The sequence below is a fragment of the Gallinula chloropus genome (assembly GCF_964237585.1).
Source record: "Gallinula chloropus genome assembly, chromosome: 1".
In the NCBI taxonomy this organism is placed as follows: domain Eukaryota; kingdom Metazoa; phylum Chordata; class Aves; order Gruiformes; family Rallidae; genus Gallinula; species Gallinula chloropus.
This window is the reverse complement of record NC_140085.1, coordinates 2,643,764-2,663,076: the sequence shown is the minus strand read 5'-3', so window position 1 is coordinate 2,663,076 and position 19,313 is coordinate 2,643,764. Positions and strand designations below refer to the sequence as shown.

The window sequence follows — 19,313 nt, the reverse complement described above, 5'->3', positions numbered from 1 at the left end:
TCTTTCAAAGTGGGATGAACCAGCACATCTCACCCATAGACTTAATAACTACCCTAGATTATACACTGATTTGTCGGGTGATTAATATTAAGTCAAACCAAACACAGTTAATGAAGCCAAAAGTTACAATCATAGAATCATAGAATGGTCTGGGTTGGAAGGGACCCCAAGGATGAGATAAACTGGCTTCAGGAAGCACTGTCAGAGGTCCACAAAAACCCCTGCTAGCAATGCAAAGAAAGAATGTCATCCTTCTGAGTTTTTTTTTTTAAACTTCAGATTTCAAAAACCAGTATTAACACCTGAAAACTGCAATCTTCAGTCTAGTGTTCCCCAAAACTTTTGTAACACACATCTCAACATTAGATCATTAAAAAAAATATCAAAGAGTTCAGTACACATGCAGAACAGTCTGGGGAAAAAAAAAATATAGCAGTAGCTTAAACTGCAAACTGTTCCCTTGAGGGAGAAGAAAAGAAGTCTCTAAGTGGTTTGCCTCCTGTTTAACTAAAAAACAACTAGCACAAAGCTTTCAGGAAGAAGCACTATACAATATACTTAACCTGCCTGATCTGACAAGTGATGAAGAGTTTTAGTAACACTTCGCTGCAGCCCGAAGATGAAAGAATAAAACAAAGCTTTTCTTCTCATCTTAATTCGACAAACACTACATTGAAAGTATGCTTTAATGTCACACTGAAGAGTCTCTAACTAGTAAATAAATTGTGATGGCAAGAAAAGTACCATTTACTATTGAAACCATAGGATTTGATTACTTGGAGGTGTCCTTGTCCTGTACAACGATCTCTTACCGGTTCATTGGAGGTCTGGTGTAGAAATATGCTGATACATCCACCTCTTAAAGCAGTCCCTTGCTTCTTTTTATTTACTCCAAGTTGTAGTCACAGTGGAGAGATAATTTGAGTAACAATATATTTTACTATAAAACCCCAGAGGATGCCATATAGCAGAATGACAATTCCCTTGCACAGTGCTGTCAGGACTAATAGTGGTCAGTGAAAGCAAGAGGTTCTAATTTAGTCATGGGTTTTACTGCATTAAAATTATCAATATTTTTTGTTTTATTCTTTAAGATAAACCCATTCAGACTGCTCCAAATGACTTGTATTCCAACAATCCTTTAAATTACATACCCTTTTATCTTAGCCAGCTATCTGGTCTCTTTGACCTGTAATCCCAGGAAGGTCTCAGAAGGACAAAGGAAAAAATAGCTGGGTTTTATTCTGCTGCCCAGACACAGCATGGACTACAGGAGTCAAAGGCTGAAATTTCAGAGAAAATATTAAATAGTTCCATTCCCACTACTGTCAATCTTCAGCACATTTAATTCTCAATATGAACCAAGAACTTGAGCACATGTGAACTGTGATTTCTGCAGGAACATATACAGGAGATTTCTACCAAGGACTGCAAGAAGTGTGTTCCAAACAGGCATCTTCCTCTGTCAAATTCTGATTTCTAATAAAGAATGGAACCAAAATTAAGAAAAACAGGAGGGAAAAAAATTGAGGGAAGAAAAAAGACATGCTATTATATAGATTTTTATTTGATTCTAATATTAAAGAAAAAAACACCACTCAAACAAAAAAAAAAAAACCCCACGCTGTCTCTCCCAGACATAAACATTTGAGAAATTCTGGATGCATTTTCAAGAAGTTCAGCCTAAGGCTAAACTCTGACCATCTATGCTCAAAGGTCTAGAACTCTGCGAGGATTTCCTTACAGTGTGATTCAGTACTCAGAACAAGTAAAAGGGGAAAGGCACCAACTCTGTGCATAAATGCATCACCACTTAGTCCTTCAAATTCATTATTACATGTTATTACACAATCTCCTCTTCCCCAGGTTCATTTTTCTTCTCTATGTTTTTGTTTTTCAGGCAATTTCCCTGGCCTTCATAGAATCATAGAATGGTCTGGGTTGGAAGGGACCCCAAGGATCATAGAGCTCCAACCCCCCTGCCACAGGCAGGGTCACCAACCTCCAGGCCTGGAGCTACACAAGGTTGCCCAGGGCCCCAGCCGACCTGGCCTTGAACATCCCCAGGGATGGGGCATCCACCACCTCTCTGGGCAGCCCATTCCAGCCCCTCACCACTCTCTGCAAAGAACTTCCCCCTAGGATTTTATCTCACCCTTCGCTCCTTCAGCTTTAATCCATTCCTCCTTGTCCTGCCAGTCTCTGCCCTTTAACAAGCTGATTCCCCTCCAGTTTCTCTGCTCCCTTCAGGGACTGGAAGGCTGCAATGAGGTCCCCCCGCAGCCTTCTCTTTTCTAGCTTCCTGCAGCACTATATTTTAATACAAGCATCACATCCCAGCCACCAACAATTGCTTTTCAACATGATTTTCTGGCTAAACTCCTGGAAGATTCTGTTCTAGCTTTCAAGAACCTTGTGCTTCCACATCAAAAAAGCAGATGGTTCTAACTCAGAACTCACAAACCATTTCTAAGTAAATCATAGAATGGTCTGAGTTGGAAGGGACCCCAAGGATCACAGAGTTCCAACCCCCTGCCACAGGCAGGGCCACCAACCTCCAGGCCTGGAAATACCCAAATACTTTGGATCTGCTTGTTATACCAGCGATGACAAAAATCACTTCAGATGTGTACCACACAACTACTCTAAAAGATATTTTTGAGCAAACATCTGCATTGAGGAAACCCTAATAGAGCACACACAGCCTTAAGCAGAATAGCATGAAATATCATTTTGATAAATCCACTAGAGACCCAAAAGCACACAGTATGGAGTACGTAAGAATCACCTGTTTCTAAGAATATAGAGAAACAGAAAGTGACACTTCTACATGAATGCCCATTGAAAGATGAATTCTGTCTCCTTGCCAAAAGAAAATCCACATGCACAGAAAAATATTTGTAGAAGAAAGAGCTATAAAAGCAGCTGATAATTATCACAATGAATCTGCTCTGGCCTGAGACTTAATTACTTATGCCTACAAGGAGGACAGGACCTGATGCACAGAGTGGTCTCTCTCAAGTTTCATACACCAGAAGTCATCTATCAGTTCTAAAATTAGAACCCTTAAATAAATCAATCAAATGTTCACCTAAGATTTGAAACATATTGATCAGGGGGATATATGATTAAAGGACTAGAACATCTCTCTGACCAAGAGAGGCTGAGGGACTTGGGACTTTTTAGCCTAGAGAAGACTGAGGGGGGATCTTATCAGTGCTGATAAATCCTTAAGGGGTGGGGTCAGGAGGATGGGTCAGTGTGTTCAGTGCTGCCCAGGGACAGGACATAAAGTGGAATATTGCAAGTTCCTCCCACTATGAGGAGGAACTTCTTACTGGGAGGGTGCCCAAGCCCTGGTGGACAGGCTACTCAGAGAGGCTGTGGAGTCTCCATCTCTGGAGGCATTCAAACCCTGTGATCTTGGACGCTGTCCTGTGCAGCCTGCTTGAGGTGATCCAGCTCTGGGAGGGGATTGGACTAGATGATCTCCAGAGGTCCCTGCCAACCCTGATCATTCTGTGATTGGCTTTCTCACCCTGAACCTCACGTAGAAGAAAGAAAAGAGAACCAACTTTGAACCACTTCTTTCATATAAAGTTGATTATTATCATTTCACTACAATGAAAGAAAAAACCAGAGGAAAAGACAAAGCAAGAGACAGAGAAACCCTCTTCTCCATTCATCTCACCCTTCCATTTACACACTCAAACTCAAGCCAAATTTACATCACACCAAACTCCAGGTTAACATTAACACAAATGTCCTTCCTTGGCACATATTTAAATGTATGCATTTCACACAGTCCACTACTGAAATATATTGCAGAATTGGGGTGGCTTTTTTTTTAAGTTATTAACAATTTACTTGTCAAAGTTGTTTGTTTGGGGTTTATTTTAGAAGAGGAGGAAAAAAGTTAATCATTCCTTCAACAGCACATAATATTATGTCAGTACTAGAGAAAAATAAATATTCTAGTCTACAAAAGCCTGAGGATTGTTTCACCTCACAACATACTCCTCCTGAAGAAGCTGCTTGAGCCATGCCTGTGCTCTCCAGCTCCATTAACTGGATGATCAAGCTTAATGAGCTCCAACACGCCAATCAGAGGTGAAGTTGCTGTTTCAGGGAAGAAAAATTTAAAGTTTGACATGATCTGCAAAGCTCTTTGAAAAAGCAGCTGTCACCAAAAAAGTCAAGTGACATTTATTGCTCCTCTGTGTGCTCTGAATACACAAGGTTAAATAAGGGAACTAAGCTGGTACAAAACACTTCTTGGAGGGTGTTTCTGGATGGTTTTGATTACTGGACACCGTTACTACAGGAACAGACATGATCAGACATGGAAGAGGTCAGTTGTAAGATCAGGCTATTGCTTTAAATACACAAGCTTCATATGAGAAGCTCCAGCACCTTTTGCCATTCATTCTTGTTCAACCTCTGGACATGTGTTTAAATGCCTGTTGTTCCACAGGATCTATCAGCCCTAGAAACCTAATTAAAGAGGGCAGCCCAAAGGCACGGTCTTGATGACATCTCAAAACCAGTATTTCAGTGAAGAATTTAAATTTGCCTTTGGACAAATGTTATTTCCACCTTAAAATAAAAGTTCTGCTCCTAAGTGAGGCAGGAATTCATAAGCTTCTAGATATTCACAGAACAGAACCACACAATCATTACAGGTTGGAAAAGACCTTCAAGATCAAGTCCAACTGTCAGCCCTACACCACTGTAACCTCTAAACCACTTCATGCAATTCCATACCTTTTCCATATTCAACAATCCCAGCCTTTTAAACAGTTAAATTAATAATCATGAGGGTTTAGATGGGGTTAATACTTTTCTTTAAGGACAGAGAGAATTCAACTCCCCCACAGCTCTCAACTCCAAAGTACTATGAACTAGAAGAAAACCAGATGTACAAATTGCATTATTTGCTAGTTTATTCCTTCTAATTTGTGTATCATTTTACAAGGACATACCTGAAAGCATCCTCAGAACACCTTGCATGTCACAGAGACAGTAAGAGCTTTAATTTATGCAATACTTGCTTCACCTCCCATGCATAATTCTCTCTCCCCTCTATTCCTGCAATCCAGTGACATGAATGTCAGACTCAACTACAGATTTGCTGTTACAGTGACAGCATTAAAAGTTTGGCATCTTTAGCAGTCTAGTGAGTTACAAGACATTTCACCTTTTGATAATAAAATACTTCCATCAATACTGAACCTTTAACCCAAAGAGTATCAATATACATCACTGAAAATAAAGTTCTCTCTGAGAAACTCAGTGACAATACAGCAAGCCACAGGAGAGCAGGAGTGAGAACTGCAACATCACATTTAGGAGAACATCTGAGATGGCTTGCTCAAATTTAGATCATGCATGCAAAACCATGTAATATATACCCTGGGCAGGCTACTGGCTGGATGTCAGAAGCAATGACAGTCTCATGAAGCTGCCCTTCCTCTACATGCCAATGTATTACACCATTTATCTACTTCCTTCATCATGAGAAATAGGATGAACCTTACTCAACAAAACTGATGGACATTCTTTGGTATGTATTTGGCATAACAGCTGTATTAGAGGCTTTCAGACCAAAAGCCTATCACAAGACACCAGTGTGTATCACAAATATCTCTGCATCCTTTGGAGAAACTTTTATTTTCTACCCTCCCAGAGGTGAGAGGGAAATCAAACCAAAACCTCAAGTATATTACTAAAACAAAACACAGGAATCATGGACTGGTTTTGATTAGAAGGGACCTTAAAGCACATCAGTCCCATTCACAGGGACACCCTTCACCAGCCCAGGGTACCCAAAGCCCCATCCAACCTGGCATTGAACCCTGCCAGGGATCCAGGGGCAGCTGCACATTCTCTGAGCACCCTGTGCCAGGGCTTCAACACAGTCACAGGGAAGAGTTTTTTTGCTAATATCAAATATAAATCTCCTCTCATTTAGCTTTAAACCACTACCTCTTGTCCTGTCACTCCCTGCTGTCATAACCAGTCCCTCTCCATCCTTCTTGGAGCCCCTTTGGAGACTGGAAGGGGCTCTAAGTCTCCCTGCAGCCTTCTCTTCTCCAGGCTGAAGAAGCCCAACTCTCTCAGCCTGTCTCCATAGAAAAACTGCTCCAGCCTTCCATGTCCTTCTTGAACTGAGGACCCCCAAGCTGGATGTAGCACTGCAGGGGAGGGGGTCTTCCCAGAGCAGAGGGGCAGAATCCCCTTCCTTGACCTACTTGACACCTTGAAAGCCTCCAAGGATGGACACTGCCCAGCCTTGCTGGGAAACCCCTTCCAATGCCTGACTGACCACAATGTGATGAATTTTTTCCTTACTGCCACTCTGAGCCTCTCCTACTCCAATGTTCTGCTGTCTCTTGCCATCATACAAGGCATCACCGGGTTCTTACTAAGCCCCACAGGTATGGGAAGGCTGCTATGCTCAACCTTGAACAAGCCAAGTCTCCTCAGCCTCTCCTCACAGGGACAGCCCTGACCTTTGCTGAACTTACTCCAGCTGATTAATGGTTTCTACTGGGGGGGCCTAAAAAACTGGATGCAGTATTCAAGATATGACATGCAAAGTGCTAAACAGAAGAGAACAATCACTTTGCTCTACCTATTAGACATGTTCTTGTTCAGCCCAGGATGCTCTTAGCTTTCTTGGCCACCCAGGCTCAAAGCTGGCTCACCCACATCATGGTGCCTGCCAGGGTGCTCAGCTCCTTTACAGCAGTTATTCTCCAGACAGGTAGTCCCAGCCTGCACAATGGCTCCTCCCTCAGGGCAGGACTTACCCTTTGCCCTTGTTTAATTTCTGGAGGTTCCCAGTGGGTCATTCCTCCACCCAGACTGGGTCCCTCCAGACAGCAGCCCTGCTCTCAATCACATTGACTGTGCCCTCACAGTTTAGGATGATCTCCACTGAGGAGCATGAACTCCAGCTCCTCTTACAGGACACTGATAAAGCTGTTAAACAGGACAAACTCCTGCAGAACTCCACATGACACCAGCCTCCAGATAGAGTGCATGACCCATTAATCCAAATCCTCTGAACCTGACCATCCAACATAACTGGCTGTCCAGTCACTCACATTCCAATGTCCTGCCTTGGATACAAGAACAGAAGAGAGAGTGTTGAACACCTTGCTGAAGTTGAAGTAAATGACACCTACTGCCCTCCCCTCATCCACAAATCCACTCATTTTGTACCTTGTCTGTGCCCCCACCTCCTGCTGACATCACCTGTAGCCTGAGTTCCCTGTTTAACCACACCAGCTTCCCAATATATCAATTAATTTTCTCCAGTACTGGAATGGAATATTCTGGCACTAGGAAGAGGTTGTCTCCAAGGAGATCTGCCTCCCATGCAATCCCACCAAGCACTCTTCATCAGCTGAAGCTTGCTCTCTTCAAATTCATTCAAATCCTGGTTGCATCTTCAATTAGAAACTAATTTTTCAAATTCTCATTCCTGTACATCCCAACAATATGTTTTAGGTTTCTGATTGAGCCAAGATATCCCAGGCCACTAAAGCTCCACCAAAAGACAGACACCAACAGAGCAGAGTACACAACCAGAAGGCATCACTCCACACAAATAAACAAGGCTAAGGAATATATTCTTCTCCACTGGAAATGTGCCAGTTCTAGCACAATCTCTGAGGATGCATCAGCAGCACTCACTGTATTACACATCTACACAGTGGCAATTGATGACACTGGTCCTTTATCAATTTATTTTCAGGAGCACAGTAAACAATAACAAATAATTAAATTAAAAATGTATATTTAAAAACCCTCAAAATCCTCTGTTTCCTCAGTTTAACTTTTTGCAATGGGAAAAAAGCAGCTGTCTGAGATGCCAAAACTCCTGATAATTTAAACATTTGTTCTTCTTTTTTCTTCCATAATTGACTATTAGCTTTTCAGATATCCACTAAGCTAAAATGAATTAAACTGGTCCCTTTGTCTGTCACAACTAAAGCTTTAGGTGTAACACACACTCAGAAAAAAAAAAATATATTAAAAAAATCTCATCTGACCAAATTACTTTTCATCAATATTGCTTTAGGAATTACAGGCATACTTTAAAGATTTTACACTTGTTAAATATTTCAGTGCATTTAATATTACTCAGAAGTCAGAAAATGATCCCAGAGAGCTAGGATGCTTTAAGACATAGTATTTAGATGTCAGATTTCATTCAAAGTGTATGTAATTTCATTTTCCAACCCCAAACTGAAGTCAATAAATTCATCATATATTGGCAAGCAACAAGATACACATTCTTTGATGTAATCTAATCCATTATTCCTGCACCAAATGCTATCAAAGACTTGACTTGAAAAAAAAAAAAGTTGGTTTTAATAGCTGTAATGTTTCTCCCTCTAGATATCTGTTTTTAATTTTTGTGGGAAAGTGTTATTTGTCTAGAATATATAAATATATAATTGCAGCCTAACAAACTGTCAAGTTCAAAAGTTGCCTTGCTGGTAATCCAAAAGTCAGAGCCAACCTCCAAACACCACCATCCTTGGAAACCTCTCTTCAGAGCAGTGAGTGATTCATAGAAACAGAGAATCGTAGGGGTTGGAAGGGACCTCCAGAGATCATCAGGTCCAACCCCCTGCCAAAGCAGCTCCCTAGGACAGGTCACACAGGTCAGTGTCCAGATGGGGCTGGAATATCTCCAGAGAAGGAGACTCCACACCCCCTGGGCAGCCTGTCCCAGGGCTCCCTCACCCTCACTGTGAGAAAGTTCTTCCACATACTGGTGTGGAACTTCCTGTGCTCCAACTTGAGGCCATTGTCCCTTGTCCTGTCCTCACAGACCATAGAAAAGAGGTTGATTATTTCCCCTTGTGTCCCACATTTGAGATATTTACATTGTTAAAGGATTCCTTCCAACCTCCTCACCCTGGTATTCCTAGAGAGCAATTCATCTCACCCTGAAGTCAAATTCTCCAATAAGCCAGAAGAATCGTCCCCCAAAATGCCTTTTCCTTTTCCCTGACTCCAGAGGGAGTTCAGCTCAGACACAGACAGCTACACCACAGACACCTTTAATTAAGCAACAGGAAATCAACTTTCTTTACTTCAGATGAAAGAAAGATGCTACAGGACTTGTTTTTAGCCAGTGTTGAGTTTTGGTGAGACTTTTTCTAAGTATCAAGGCCCTTGGGGAATACTGATATCATGAATATTTCTGGAGCACTGATAAGAAGCCTTATTTGAACCTCACAGGTTTGACATAGTTGACAAACATAAATCACATGCTTCAATCTACCACTCATTTTCATTCCTTCAGTCCTACGTTGTGTTCACTGTGCTGAAGTATTTTAAATTAAGACCACAGGCTGCCTGGAACAAAAAGGGTTTGATGCATTTGAACAGGTCTCAATAATGAAATATAAAATGTTAAGAAAGCCATCAGTTTGAGCCAGTGATCTGTGCAAACTGTACAGGACTTATTTCCATTATTCCACAGTAAGAAAATAGCATGTTATTCTTTTAATGTTTGCTCAAGTACCTTCTGACAGCAGCTCGCTGTACTGAAATCCACTGTTGATTAAATAGGCAAGAATTTTCTCTTCAGAACTCAGTACCTATTTGGAAGAGATATTTGCTTTTCCTGTTTGATTGTTGCCTGTATTTTTAACTCTCTAACAATGGATAATACAGCAGAAAACAGAGTCTAATAAACAGTTGTGATTTGCACTTTAACGTCAGCCAGAAGAAAACAAAGAGTAATTCAGCATCTAAAAGCCTACAAACTACCTCCTTCTTCACCTCTATGAAATGGCAGTGAGCTCCTTACAGTGTTCCAAAAGGCACATTTCATTTTCTTCTTCACATTCAAAACCAGAACAACAGGGACATACCTGCACCAGATGCTGATCGGTGCTGGGTCTGTGGTCTTCCACTGGGTGAAGACGGTTCCTTCATACGATCAATGACACTTTCAGACAGCTGAAAAATATAAACCCCCCAACCCAGGGTCAGACTGCATATCCTCTTTTATCCCCATTACCCCTATTTCCCTCCCAAAAGTGAAAGAAAACTTTAAAAAAAAGAACACAGAGCCCCCAAAATAAGGTATGGCAGCTGCTGAAATTCCACCCACAATGCAAAATAAGCTTTCTGTTTCAGTGCAAACAACCAGACTGAGGATTCTGACTCTGAAAGAACAGAAGAAACTAGTATGAGAAAATAGAGGGTCCAGGGAATGGTAAAGGAAACAGCTCCCTTGGACACTCTGCTTGTAATTAATCAACCTTTTTGCCTCTCTTGGTTATGTGGTTGACAGTTAAATACCACACTATGCAGGTGTAGAGCACTGAACCTGGGAGGAAATTCATCCTGACAAAGCCCTCAACGTGCAACACATGAGCCCTCGTGCAACACAAGTGCTCACAGCAAGTGTAGGCAGCTGCTGCATCCATTCTAGTCTTCACACACACACAAAACACTGCCACAAATCCTTGCAGAATCAAACAGAAGAGTAATGCCCAGTCTCAGATCTACTGTAGCCCACAGAAAAAAATCATTAGTAGATGAAGAAATAACAACATAAAAGGCTTTGTTTTCCACTTTATCACCTTCTACCAGTTTCCTTGAACACCAACTCATCAAAATACTGTTCTGACTGCTCAAGAGAATTAATATTAATTAGCAAATTCTCTACTAAACCTACAGCATGGTGTCTCTCACCAGCAGAAATCTATGTTACAAAGCTTTTGCTAAAATTTGTAATTTAAAACACAACTGAAAGTGTAAAATCCATTCAGCATGAGAATTCTTAACCCAGTCCTAAAAGCCTCCACTTCACAGTTAGTATCCCATGTGTCACTAGATCCTCATATGAACATCCTATTGACTAACATAATTTATTTAGTGAGGTTAAATCTTCCTATTACATGTAGTATCATTCTGGTTTTATTCCCAGTATTTAAGACCTAAGGTACTTTAGAGAAATTCCAAGAGCCCTTCCCAGTATTTAAGCACGGGTCAGAGCAAATGGACTCTCTTCTCTTTAGCGACCAGGGATGGAACCTGAGGGAACAGCATGAAGCTGCACCAGGGGAGGGTTAGGTTGGCTGTTAGGAAGAGGTTCTGTACTGAGAGGGGGTCAGGCACTGGCATAGGCTCAGCAGGGAAGTGGTCACAGCCCCAAGCTGGGCTGAGGGCAAAAAGCATCTGACAATGTCCCCTGCCCAACTGATCTGCCCTAGGGAACCTGCTTTGGCAGGGGGTTGGACTCAATGACCTCTTGAAGTCCCTTCCAACCCCTACAATTCTGTGATTCTGCTCTGACTTGTCTGGCCCTGTGTGGAGCCAGGAATTGGACTGGATGATCCTTATGGGTCCCTGCCAGCTCAGGAGATTCCGTGTCTCTGCTGTAAACACATTACTATCACCTATTTGCCTGAGAGCATTAAACAACCAGAACTGAAGAGTGTTAGTACACTGAAACTGGCAGCAGCTACTCTTGTGGCTCATTCCACAACACTCCTCCATGTGAGCAGCAATAAAAAATAAAACACAGCCTCCTGTCAGTGCTGCTATGACAGAGACAGTGCTGTGCATGGAAACGTTTCTATGCTGCAAGATCTCCATGTGCTACGAACTGTCTTGTGGTGTAACACAGGCAAGAGGGTGCCATAGGCAGGGAAGGAATGGGAATGCCGGATACAGCTTGGAGGAGTGCAGGATAGAGGAAAGGGAGGAGCTCTCCTGTGTAGAGGTCAGGGAAAGGCAAAAGAAGCTCTTCCAGTAACACATCACTCCTACAGCTGTTCTGCTTCCCGTCTTGGGTGACCAGGCCGGGGGTGAGCGGCCCCGCTGACGGTTATTGATTCACAGCGCCCTTCGTGCCACCTCAGGCTCCTTCCTCCAGACCGCACCCGAGCACCACGGCTGTAGCCGGGCCCCTGAGAGACCCAAACGGGGCGGGAAAGGGGTAGTGGAGGTCACTAGGGGAAGAGGGGATGGAAACGAAGGAGAGCAGCCGAGAGGCGTGAGGGGACAGAGCCGCAGGGCCAAGGGCAGAGGCCGGCAGCGATGGGGCAGAAAACAACGAGCGAGGGACCGGGCCGGGCCGGGCCGAACTCGGCGTAGCCCGGGGTAAGCCCCACGTGTCCCCGGGGGTCCCGGCGAGAAGCCCTGGCCCCGGAGGAGCCCCGCTCTCACCCGCACGCCCTTCACCACCGTGATGTTCTCATTCTCGTCCGCCTCGAAGGTGACGCGCCGGGTGGTGCTCCCGCCGCCGCCCATCTTCGCCCGGCGCCACCAGGCCGCGGCCAGGGACGGCCCCAAGGAGACTCGCTGTCCCCGCTGCCAGGGCGCCCCGCAACAACGCCGCCCCTTATTGGGCTTCCTCCCGCCACGCCCCGCCCCCAGCGTCTAGAATCCCGCTTTCCATTGGCTGCGGCGCCGTAGCCATGGAAACCGCGCACTCCCGCTGGAGTGAGGCGAGGTACCCGGAAAGCGTGAGGAAACTTTTTCGGTTCAAACTTGACCGGGAGGGCGAGGACTTCAAGTCCCATGATGCTTTGCGCCAAGAGGCGGGGGGAGGGCCGCGGCACTCGCGCAGTGCACGCTGGGTAGCGTAGTTCTCTCTAGCCCTGCGTTGTGCCATCGCTGCGGGCCCGCACCGCAGGCCGGGAAGTGCCGTCCCTCGGGGACCCTTTGGGCTGCCTGAGGCACGGCCCCGCTCTGAAGGGACTTTCTGCATCCCCCCTTCTTCCAGCTCTGCGTGTCTGGAGGGAGGGGAGGTACGATCCTGCCCTCCCTCAGCGAGGCCGCGCTAATGGCGCCTCAGGGCAGGCGCGGGTGGGCAGGCCGCTCTGGCCCTTGATGGAGCTCTGGGCCTGAGCTGATGCCTCATCCCATTTTCCACATCATAACAGCATAAAATTACCATTAGCCTGGCCCCTTTAGGCATGTAATTTTCTTTCTGAGAGCTGAATAATGTTAATAACACATAATACATTTTTCAGCCCCCAATACAAACTGCAGCTGGATCTGGTTGTTCTGCAAGGGAAAAACACACTGTAGATCCCACAGGCTGGCTTGATGGCCAGAACTGCAAAAGGTGCCAGCTGGAAGGTGTCTGAAAGGAGAAAAAGGTGCTCTTTAGTGTACAGTATCACAAAAAAATACTGTACTCTGGGTGCTGATGGTGTCTGACATCTTGGAATTTCTCATGTCTAAATGTGAGGAAAGAAGTACCTTTACAAATAGCTGGAATATATAAATATACATGGGCTTGTCTCTCCTACTGGCTGGCCTCTTCATTTGATTTACCCAGTAAAGCCCCAGTCTTCTTCTGGGGCTTCTAGACACCAGTGAGATCACAGAATCACAGAATCACAAGGTTGGAAAAGACCTCTAAGATCATCGAGTCCAACCGTTCCCATCCTATGCTAAACCAGATCCCTAAGTACCCAATCTACCCATCTTCTAAACATACCTAGGGATGGTGACTAACCACCTCCCTGGGCAGCCTGTTCCAGGCCCTGATTACTCCTTCAGTAATATTTTTTCCCTAACATCTAATCTGACCCTGCCCTGGTGCAGCTTGAGGCCCTTTCCCCTTGTCCCATCTCCTGTCCCCTGACTGAAGACACCATTGCCCACCTCTCTGCACCCTCCTGTCAGGTCATTGTAGGCAGATCCAAATAATAAGATCCAAATAATAAGAAACGTGGTACCTGGGAAACTTCTTTTTCCCCTTTCCAAGCCCATCATCTGCTTGGCTCAAGGAAGGATAGCCTGTTTGTACCAAAGTGACACCAAAGCCTTCTACTCCCCTTGTAAGAAATTTGTCCCAAAGTGTTTCCACAATGATCACGACAGATTAACACAGCCTGTGTCAACTGACTCATCTCATTTCTCTGAATCGATGCAAGCATCACGTTGGTTGAACCAACAGAACTGCTTACATGTCCTTGATATATTTTCAAGCAATTTTTATTTGGATGTAAAGTGTCTATCAGCTGACATTTCAGCAGTATCTGCTTCCTTGGGGCTTAAGATATTGCTGAAGCATTGGCTGACAGCCACTTTACTATCAAATAAAAATTGCTTGAAAATATATCAAGGACATATGAGCTGTTCTCTTGAGGTATGTGACGTGATGTTTATGCCTGTTTTTATAGATGTTAAACCAGTTTCTATAAGGGGGGGGGAACTATTATGAATTCAACACCCTGGTAACTGTATGTTTCTAAGGGAATAAATGGGCTGTGCATCTATCTGTGTTGATAGTGTGAGCACCAACAAACTGAGGGTAAAGAAGTTTCTGGAGGTTTTTTAGGGGGTCAAATTGTATTTATTCCAGTTAGTGATGTTAACTGCTGTGGAAACACACATCTCTTAAGTTAGAAGCATCTCTTCTAATATATTTGTCCTCTGTTGAGAGAGTTCTAGGAAAACACTTGTCTTGCTGATGGAAAGATTTATATTTAGGAATTAAGGTTTTTAACAACAGCTATTTTCTACCAGGGATTTTGTATGATTGCTGTGTATGGGTTGGAATTACAGAACGCTGTAACATATGCATGGATTTGGGGAGGCAGAGGGGAAAAAACAAACAGGCAGAAATACATCTCAAATCTGGTTTGGGTCATTTTAATGTGTCCATAAGGTTTGCTCACTGTAGAAAGAGCAGGACTGAGGTACTTGAGAATTTATGGCTCCCTTATAATAGGTGGAAATGAAAGACTGACTGCTGCAGGCCAGAGCTATCTATATGTCAGAAGCTTTTCTCTGTGGACAGTCAAACATATTTGAGAGCTCTTTCAGGGACTTTGCTAGATGAAATAATAAAAAAAAATGTATTAGAAATTAATGTTAGAAAAGGCTAAAACAAATTTGCAGTCCAAAAGTCATCCATTAACTGCTGGCAAACACACTCATGTCTAGTTCACAACTCTCACAAGCAATTTGCAAACAGAAAAAGAAGTTGTTCTGTATATAACTTCAAAACAATTTATATGTCCTCATAAGTAATATGCTTATTTTAAGAGTTGTGTCTGTCAACGTGGTACACAGATTTGACTGCTATGAAAAACACAACCTAGTTTAAACTAACCAGTGCAGGCAGCAGCAGTAATCACAACATCAAAACAGAGCTCAGTGTAGAGCAATTTGTTACTACTCAGTAGTGTTAATCAGTCTATGGGAGTTCTGTGCAGCTCCTCCAGGTTGTGTGTGTTACCTCAAATACCCACATCCCACTCCAGTCAGTGTAAAATCCTTCAAAGATACAGGTGATGAAGTGACATGACTGAGGTCATTCACTCCCAAAGCAGCAGGATGTTGGGTCTTCTGTTTCAGTTCTCTGCAGTGATTACTAGGGAGTAAACTTCTACTGAGTAAAAAGATGCTGCAAGAGCAAAATGCCAAATAAAAATGTAGCAATCAACACAAAGCCATTAAGTGCTTCTGATTCTTGTTTGATCTGAACCTGTTTCTGAACTATGTAAGCAGAAAAACCATCTCAGAATGGTGAACTGCAGGTATTTCATCGTGTATCTGAAAAACAAGCAGGATCTTATTAGCTTAAAACCTTCCCTCCTTGCAGTGCTGTGTGCTCTTCCACACACCCCACGTGTTTTTTATGGCCAGATTATAAATGCTTGATCCGTTGTTAAAAAGCAGTGCTGTTGTCCAGTCTTGATTTGTCTTTGCCTGGATGGATTCCTCTGTGGTAGAAGTATTTCTTGTGCCACTTAATACTCAAAACTGTTCCCTATAAATGCAGCCAGAGGAGCGAAGGGCAGCATTTCCAGCCATTCACAAACAAATAAATCCTAATGAGCCCAGGAGCAAGCTACTATTAAATTTTTAGACTCTTGTCTCAAGACTTAAAAAAATGCCATGAAAACACTTGATAGGTGAGGTGACATATAAAGGCTCATTGCACACCTGCTGTGAGGTTTTATTCCGCTGAGGATCATCTTGCTCGGTCACTGCCACGGTGAGCATGTTGTACTGGATGACTTTACCTGGTTATCCCTTGATGGTCATCTTATTCCTTAGAAATGTTCAGCATGGAAGGACTTTGATAGGACCTAGGTTCCTCCTTGTCAGCAATGACTGTTATAGCAAACTCTGCAAGTTCCCTAAATCTGGAAGTTTCTCCTTCCTGTTGGGTGAAAGAGTGTGCAGTGCTTTCTGCCATGAGATGGGATTTCATGAGTGAATAATCTATCTTCAGTACATTCCCAGTGCAATGAGTCCTGCTTCTGCTGGACCTATTGGCACAAGTTTCACTACCCGTTATAACTTCAGGGCAAATTGAGCTAAACCATCAACTCATCTCTTGGTGAGCTTTTATAGAATCATGGAATTGTTTTGGTTGGAAAAGACTTTAAGATCATCAAGGCTAACTGTTAACCCAGCACTAGCAAGTCCAACCTCTAAACCATGTCCCTAAGAGTCTTTTAGATATCTCCAGGGATAGTGACCCACCACTTCCCTGGGCAGCCTGTACCAGCAATGGACAAGCCTTTCAGTGAAGAGATTATTCCTAATCCTGCCTGTAATTACTTGACAGGAGGTTGTAGAGAGGTGGGAGATTGTTGCTTCACCCAGGGGACAGAAGATGGGAGAAGGAGAAATGGCCTCCAGCTGCACCAGGGCAGGGTCAGATCAGATGGGAGGGAAAAGTTCTTCTCTGAAAGAGTTGTGGGGCTGTGGCACAGGCTGCCCAGGGAGGGGGTTGAGTCACCATCCCTGGATGTGTTTAACAGATGGGGAGATGAGGTGCTCAGGGATATGGTTTAGCACAGGACAGGAATGGTTGGACTTGATGATCTTAAAGGTCTTTTCCAACCTTGAGATTCTGTGATTCTATAATACCCAATCTAAACCTTCCCAACTTGAGGCCATTTTTTCTTGTCCTAGAATATGTCTTCAAACATATTTGAAGTTCTGGTTATATAAAGGGCAGAAGACCTTCCCTTTCCATCCCAGTTCAGCTCCTGCAGAGGCTGAAGTTTCATGGCTCATCTCAGAACCCATGCTTCAACCATTGTTTCATTTTTCACAGTCAGTGTTTATTCTCATTATTAGCTCAAGACAAGAGGATGCTGGAATTTCGCCACATGCTCAGTAGCACCTTAGCATCAGCAGTTACCAGTTGACATCACATGGAGACTCATGACTTCATGGTGTGTTCTCCCAAGTCATCAAGGTTAATAACCTGAGCAATGAATTATGATGAACTATTTTATTTTTTTTTTTCTGAGAAACTAAAGAAGGTGAATTCAACTCATTCCTTGCAGGAGGGGAGCTGGTTTTCTAGTTGGTGTCTGAGACAGCTCCACATGATGTGTGGTCTCTGCAGACCACCACCGCTACCTTGAGATCAGTTGTGGAGTATCTGGGATACTTTATTACTCTTCATTTCTCTGTTGGCTCCGTAGCACTGCACTTTACTACTAAATGTATCACTCCAGAGATCACTGCACTTTCCCCAGAGGACAGCCTGGATTCCATGCCTCAAAGCACGAGTGATGGGGAGCTGGTGCAAAGCTTTAGTTAATGCATATCATGCAGTTCAGGACCCTCAGCTTTGCCTGTGGATTTCAAAGCTTAATATATTATTATTATTATGCCATATGAATATGTGATTATTTATGTTGATATAATTTTATCTGACTGGTGTGGTTCACATCAGTAACAAGTGAGCTGCAGAATTTGTAGCCAGCCTGACTGTCATCTCCAAGACCAGATTTGATTCATGGCCTCATTTCCTGTTTTTCCTCCTGCTGCTCATAGCCCTTTTTTTTCCTTCTCCATGGTCCATTTATTAAATGTAGAGTTAGAAACACAATTAGAATTTACTCAAGTCTGGAACGTGTGAATACTCACTCTTTGGAACAATAAAAATTCCTTCCTAACCCTGTCTTCTCTGGCTTTCCTCTTCAGCTGAGGAACTCTGCTGTCCTTACTGACTGAATAAAAGCAGCAGCACCTGAGCTGATCAATTCCAAGCAAGGACTGTCTGAATATTCTGAAATTCCCAAGCACTGAAAAAGGTCTCCAAACACAAAGGCACAGCAGAAATATTTTCTTGGCATTCTGTATGATGTTCTGAATGGGGTGAGGTTTAACAAGGCCAAGTGTAGAGTGCTGCACATGGGACATAACAACCACCAGCAGCACTACAGGCTTGGAGACTGGCTGGAGAGCTCTCAGGCAGAGAAGAGCCTGGGGGTGTTGGGTGACTGCAGGCTGAATATGAGCCAGCAGTGTGCCCAGGCAGCAGGGAAAGCCAATGGCATCTTGGCTTGTACCAAAAATAGTGTGGCCAGTAGGTCTGGGGAGGGGATTGTGCCCCTGGACCGGGCACTGGTGGGGCTGCACCTGGAGTGCTGGGTCCAGTTCTGGGCTCCTCAGCATCAGAAGGACATGGATGTCCTGGAGCAAGTCCAGAGAAGGACAACCAGGCTGGGGAAGGGGCTGGAGGGCAAATCCTCTGAGGAGCAGCTGAGGGAGCTGGGGGATGTTCAGCCTGGAGAAGAGGAGGTGTTCAAGGCCAGGTTCAGCCTGGAGAAGAGAAGACTTTCCTAGAGTCTATCCCTTATCTGTGGTGTGATGCTCACGCTGCCAGTGTCCCTCTGCATCCCACAAGGTGACAGGATTGGTCTTCATCAACCACAGTCAGGGAGAGGGTCACAAGTTGCCACCACCCTAAGGTCTTCCCTGGCAGAAGTGTGATGTCAATGGTGGGGTCTCTCCCTCCTCATTTATGGGTTCCCCCCTCTTCCCATCACCTTCTCCCCTCTCCCTGGTCCCCAGCACCAGCAGCAGAGCTGCCCAGCTGCAGCCTGGGCACACCAAGATCTGGTGTTTACTGAGCAGTGCCGAGCACTGAGCTCAGGCAGGTCAGGCACGAGCCCTTGGCCATGGACACTTGTGATCACAGGGACACCCAGCTCAGGGCACAGCAAGCCCAGAGACATCCCCAGCCCTCACAGTGTAGGGTCAGTGTGATGCCCATGGCCTTGTGCAGAAACCATGTTATAATATGAATGTGACAAGGTCATAGGATGAAAAATTAGCCTAGGAAAGATACTTGGAAGATACAAACATGTTTGGACACACAGAAGAGTCTTCATAACTGACATAGCACAGGGCAGAATCTCCCCTCACTTCAGTTTCTAAAAGCCTGTAGGAAACAAGGAAGAAAAGTTCAGTTTTGTCTGGTTTTAATAAATTCTGATGCTTCTGGTGATACAGGGTGAGAAGGAAGCTTTATGTTTCCACTTTGTTTAATTTCTATT

General features: G+C 44.1%; 1 protein-coding gene across 1 annotated transcript in view; it reads right to left on the bottom strand.

The window, feature by feature from the left end:
• CHCHD3 (coiled-coil-helix-coiled-coil-helix domain containing 3) overlaps window positions 1–12,365 on the bottom strand; it is a 194,629-nt gene extending 182,264 nt beyond the window's left edge. Inside the window, exons 1-2 of the mRNA XM_084270543.1 lie at window positions 12,208–12,365; window positions 9,900–9,987 (exon numbers count right to left, since the gene is read on the bottom strand). Coding sequence (XP_084126669.1) covers window positions 9,900–9,987; window positions 12,208–12,291 — 172 coding nt within the window. The 5' untranslated portion in view covers window positions 12,292–12,365. The remainder of the gene's footprint in view (window positions 1–9,899; window positions 9,988–12,207) is intronic.
• Between the last annotated feature and the right edge of the window lie 6,948 nt (window positions 12,366–19,313).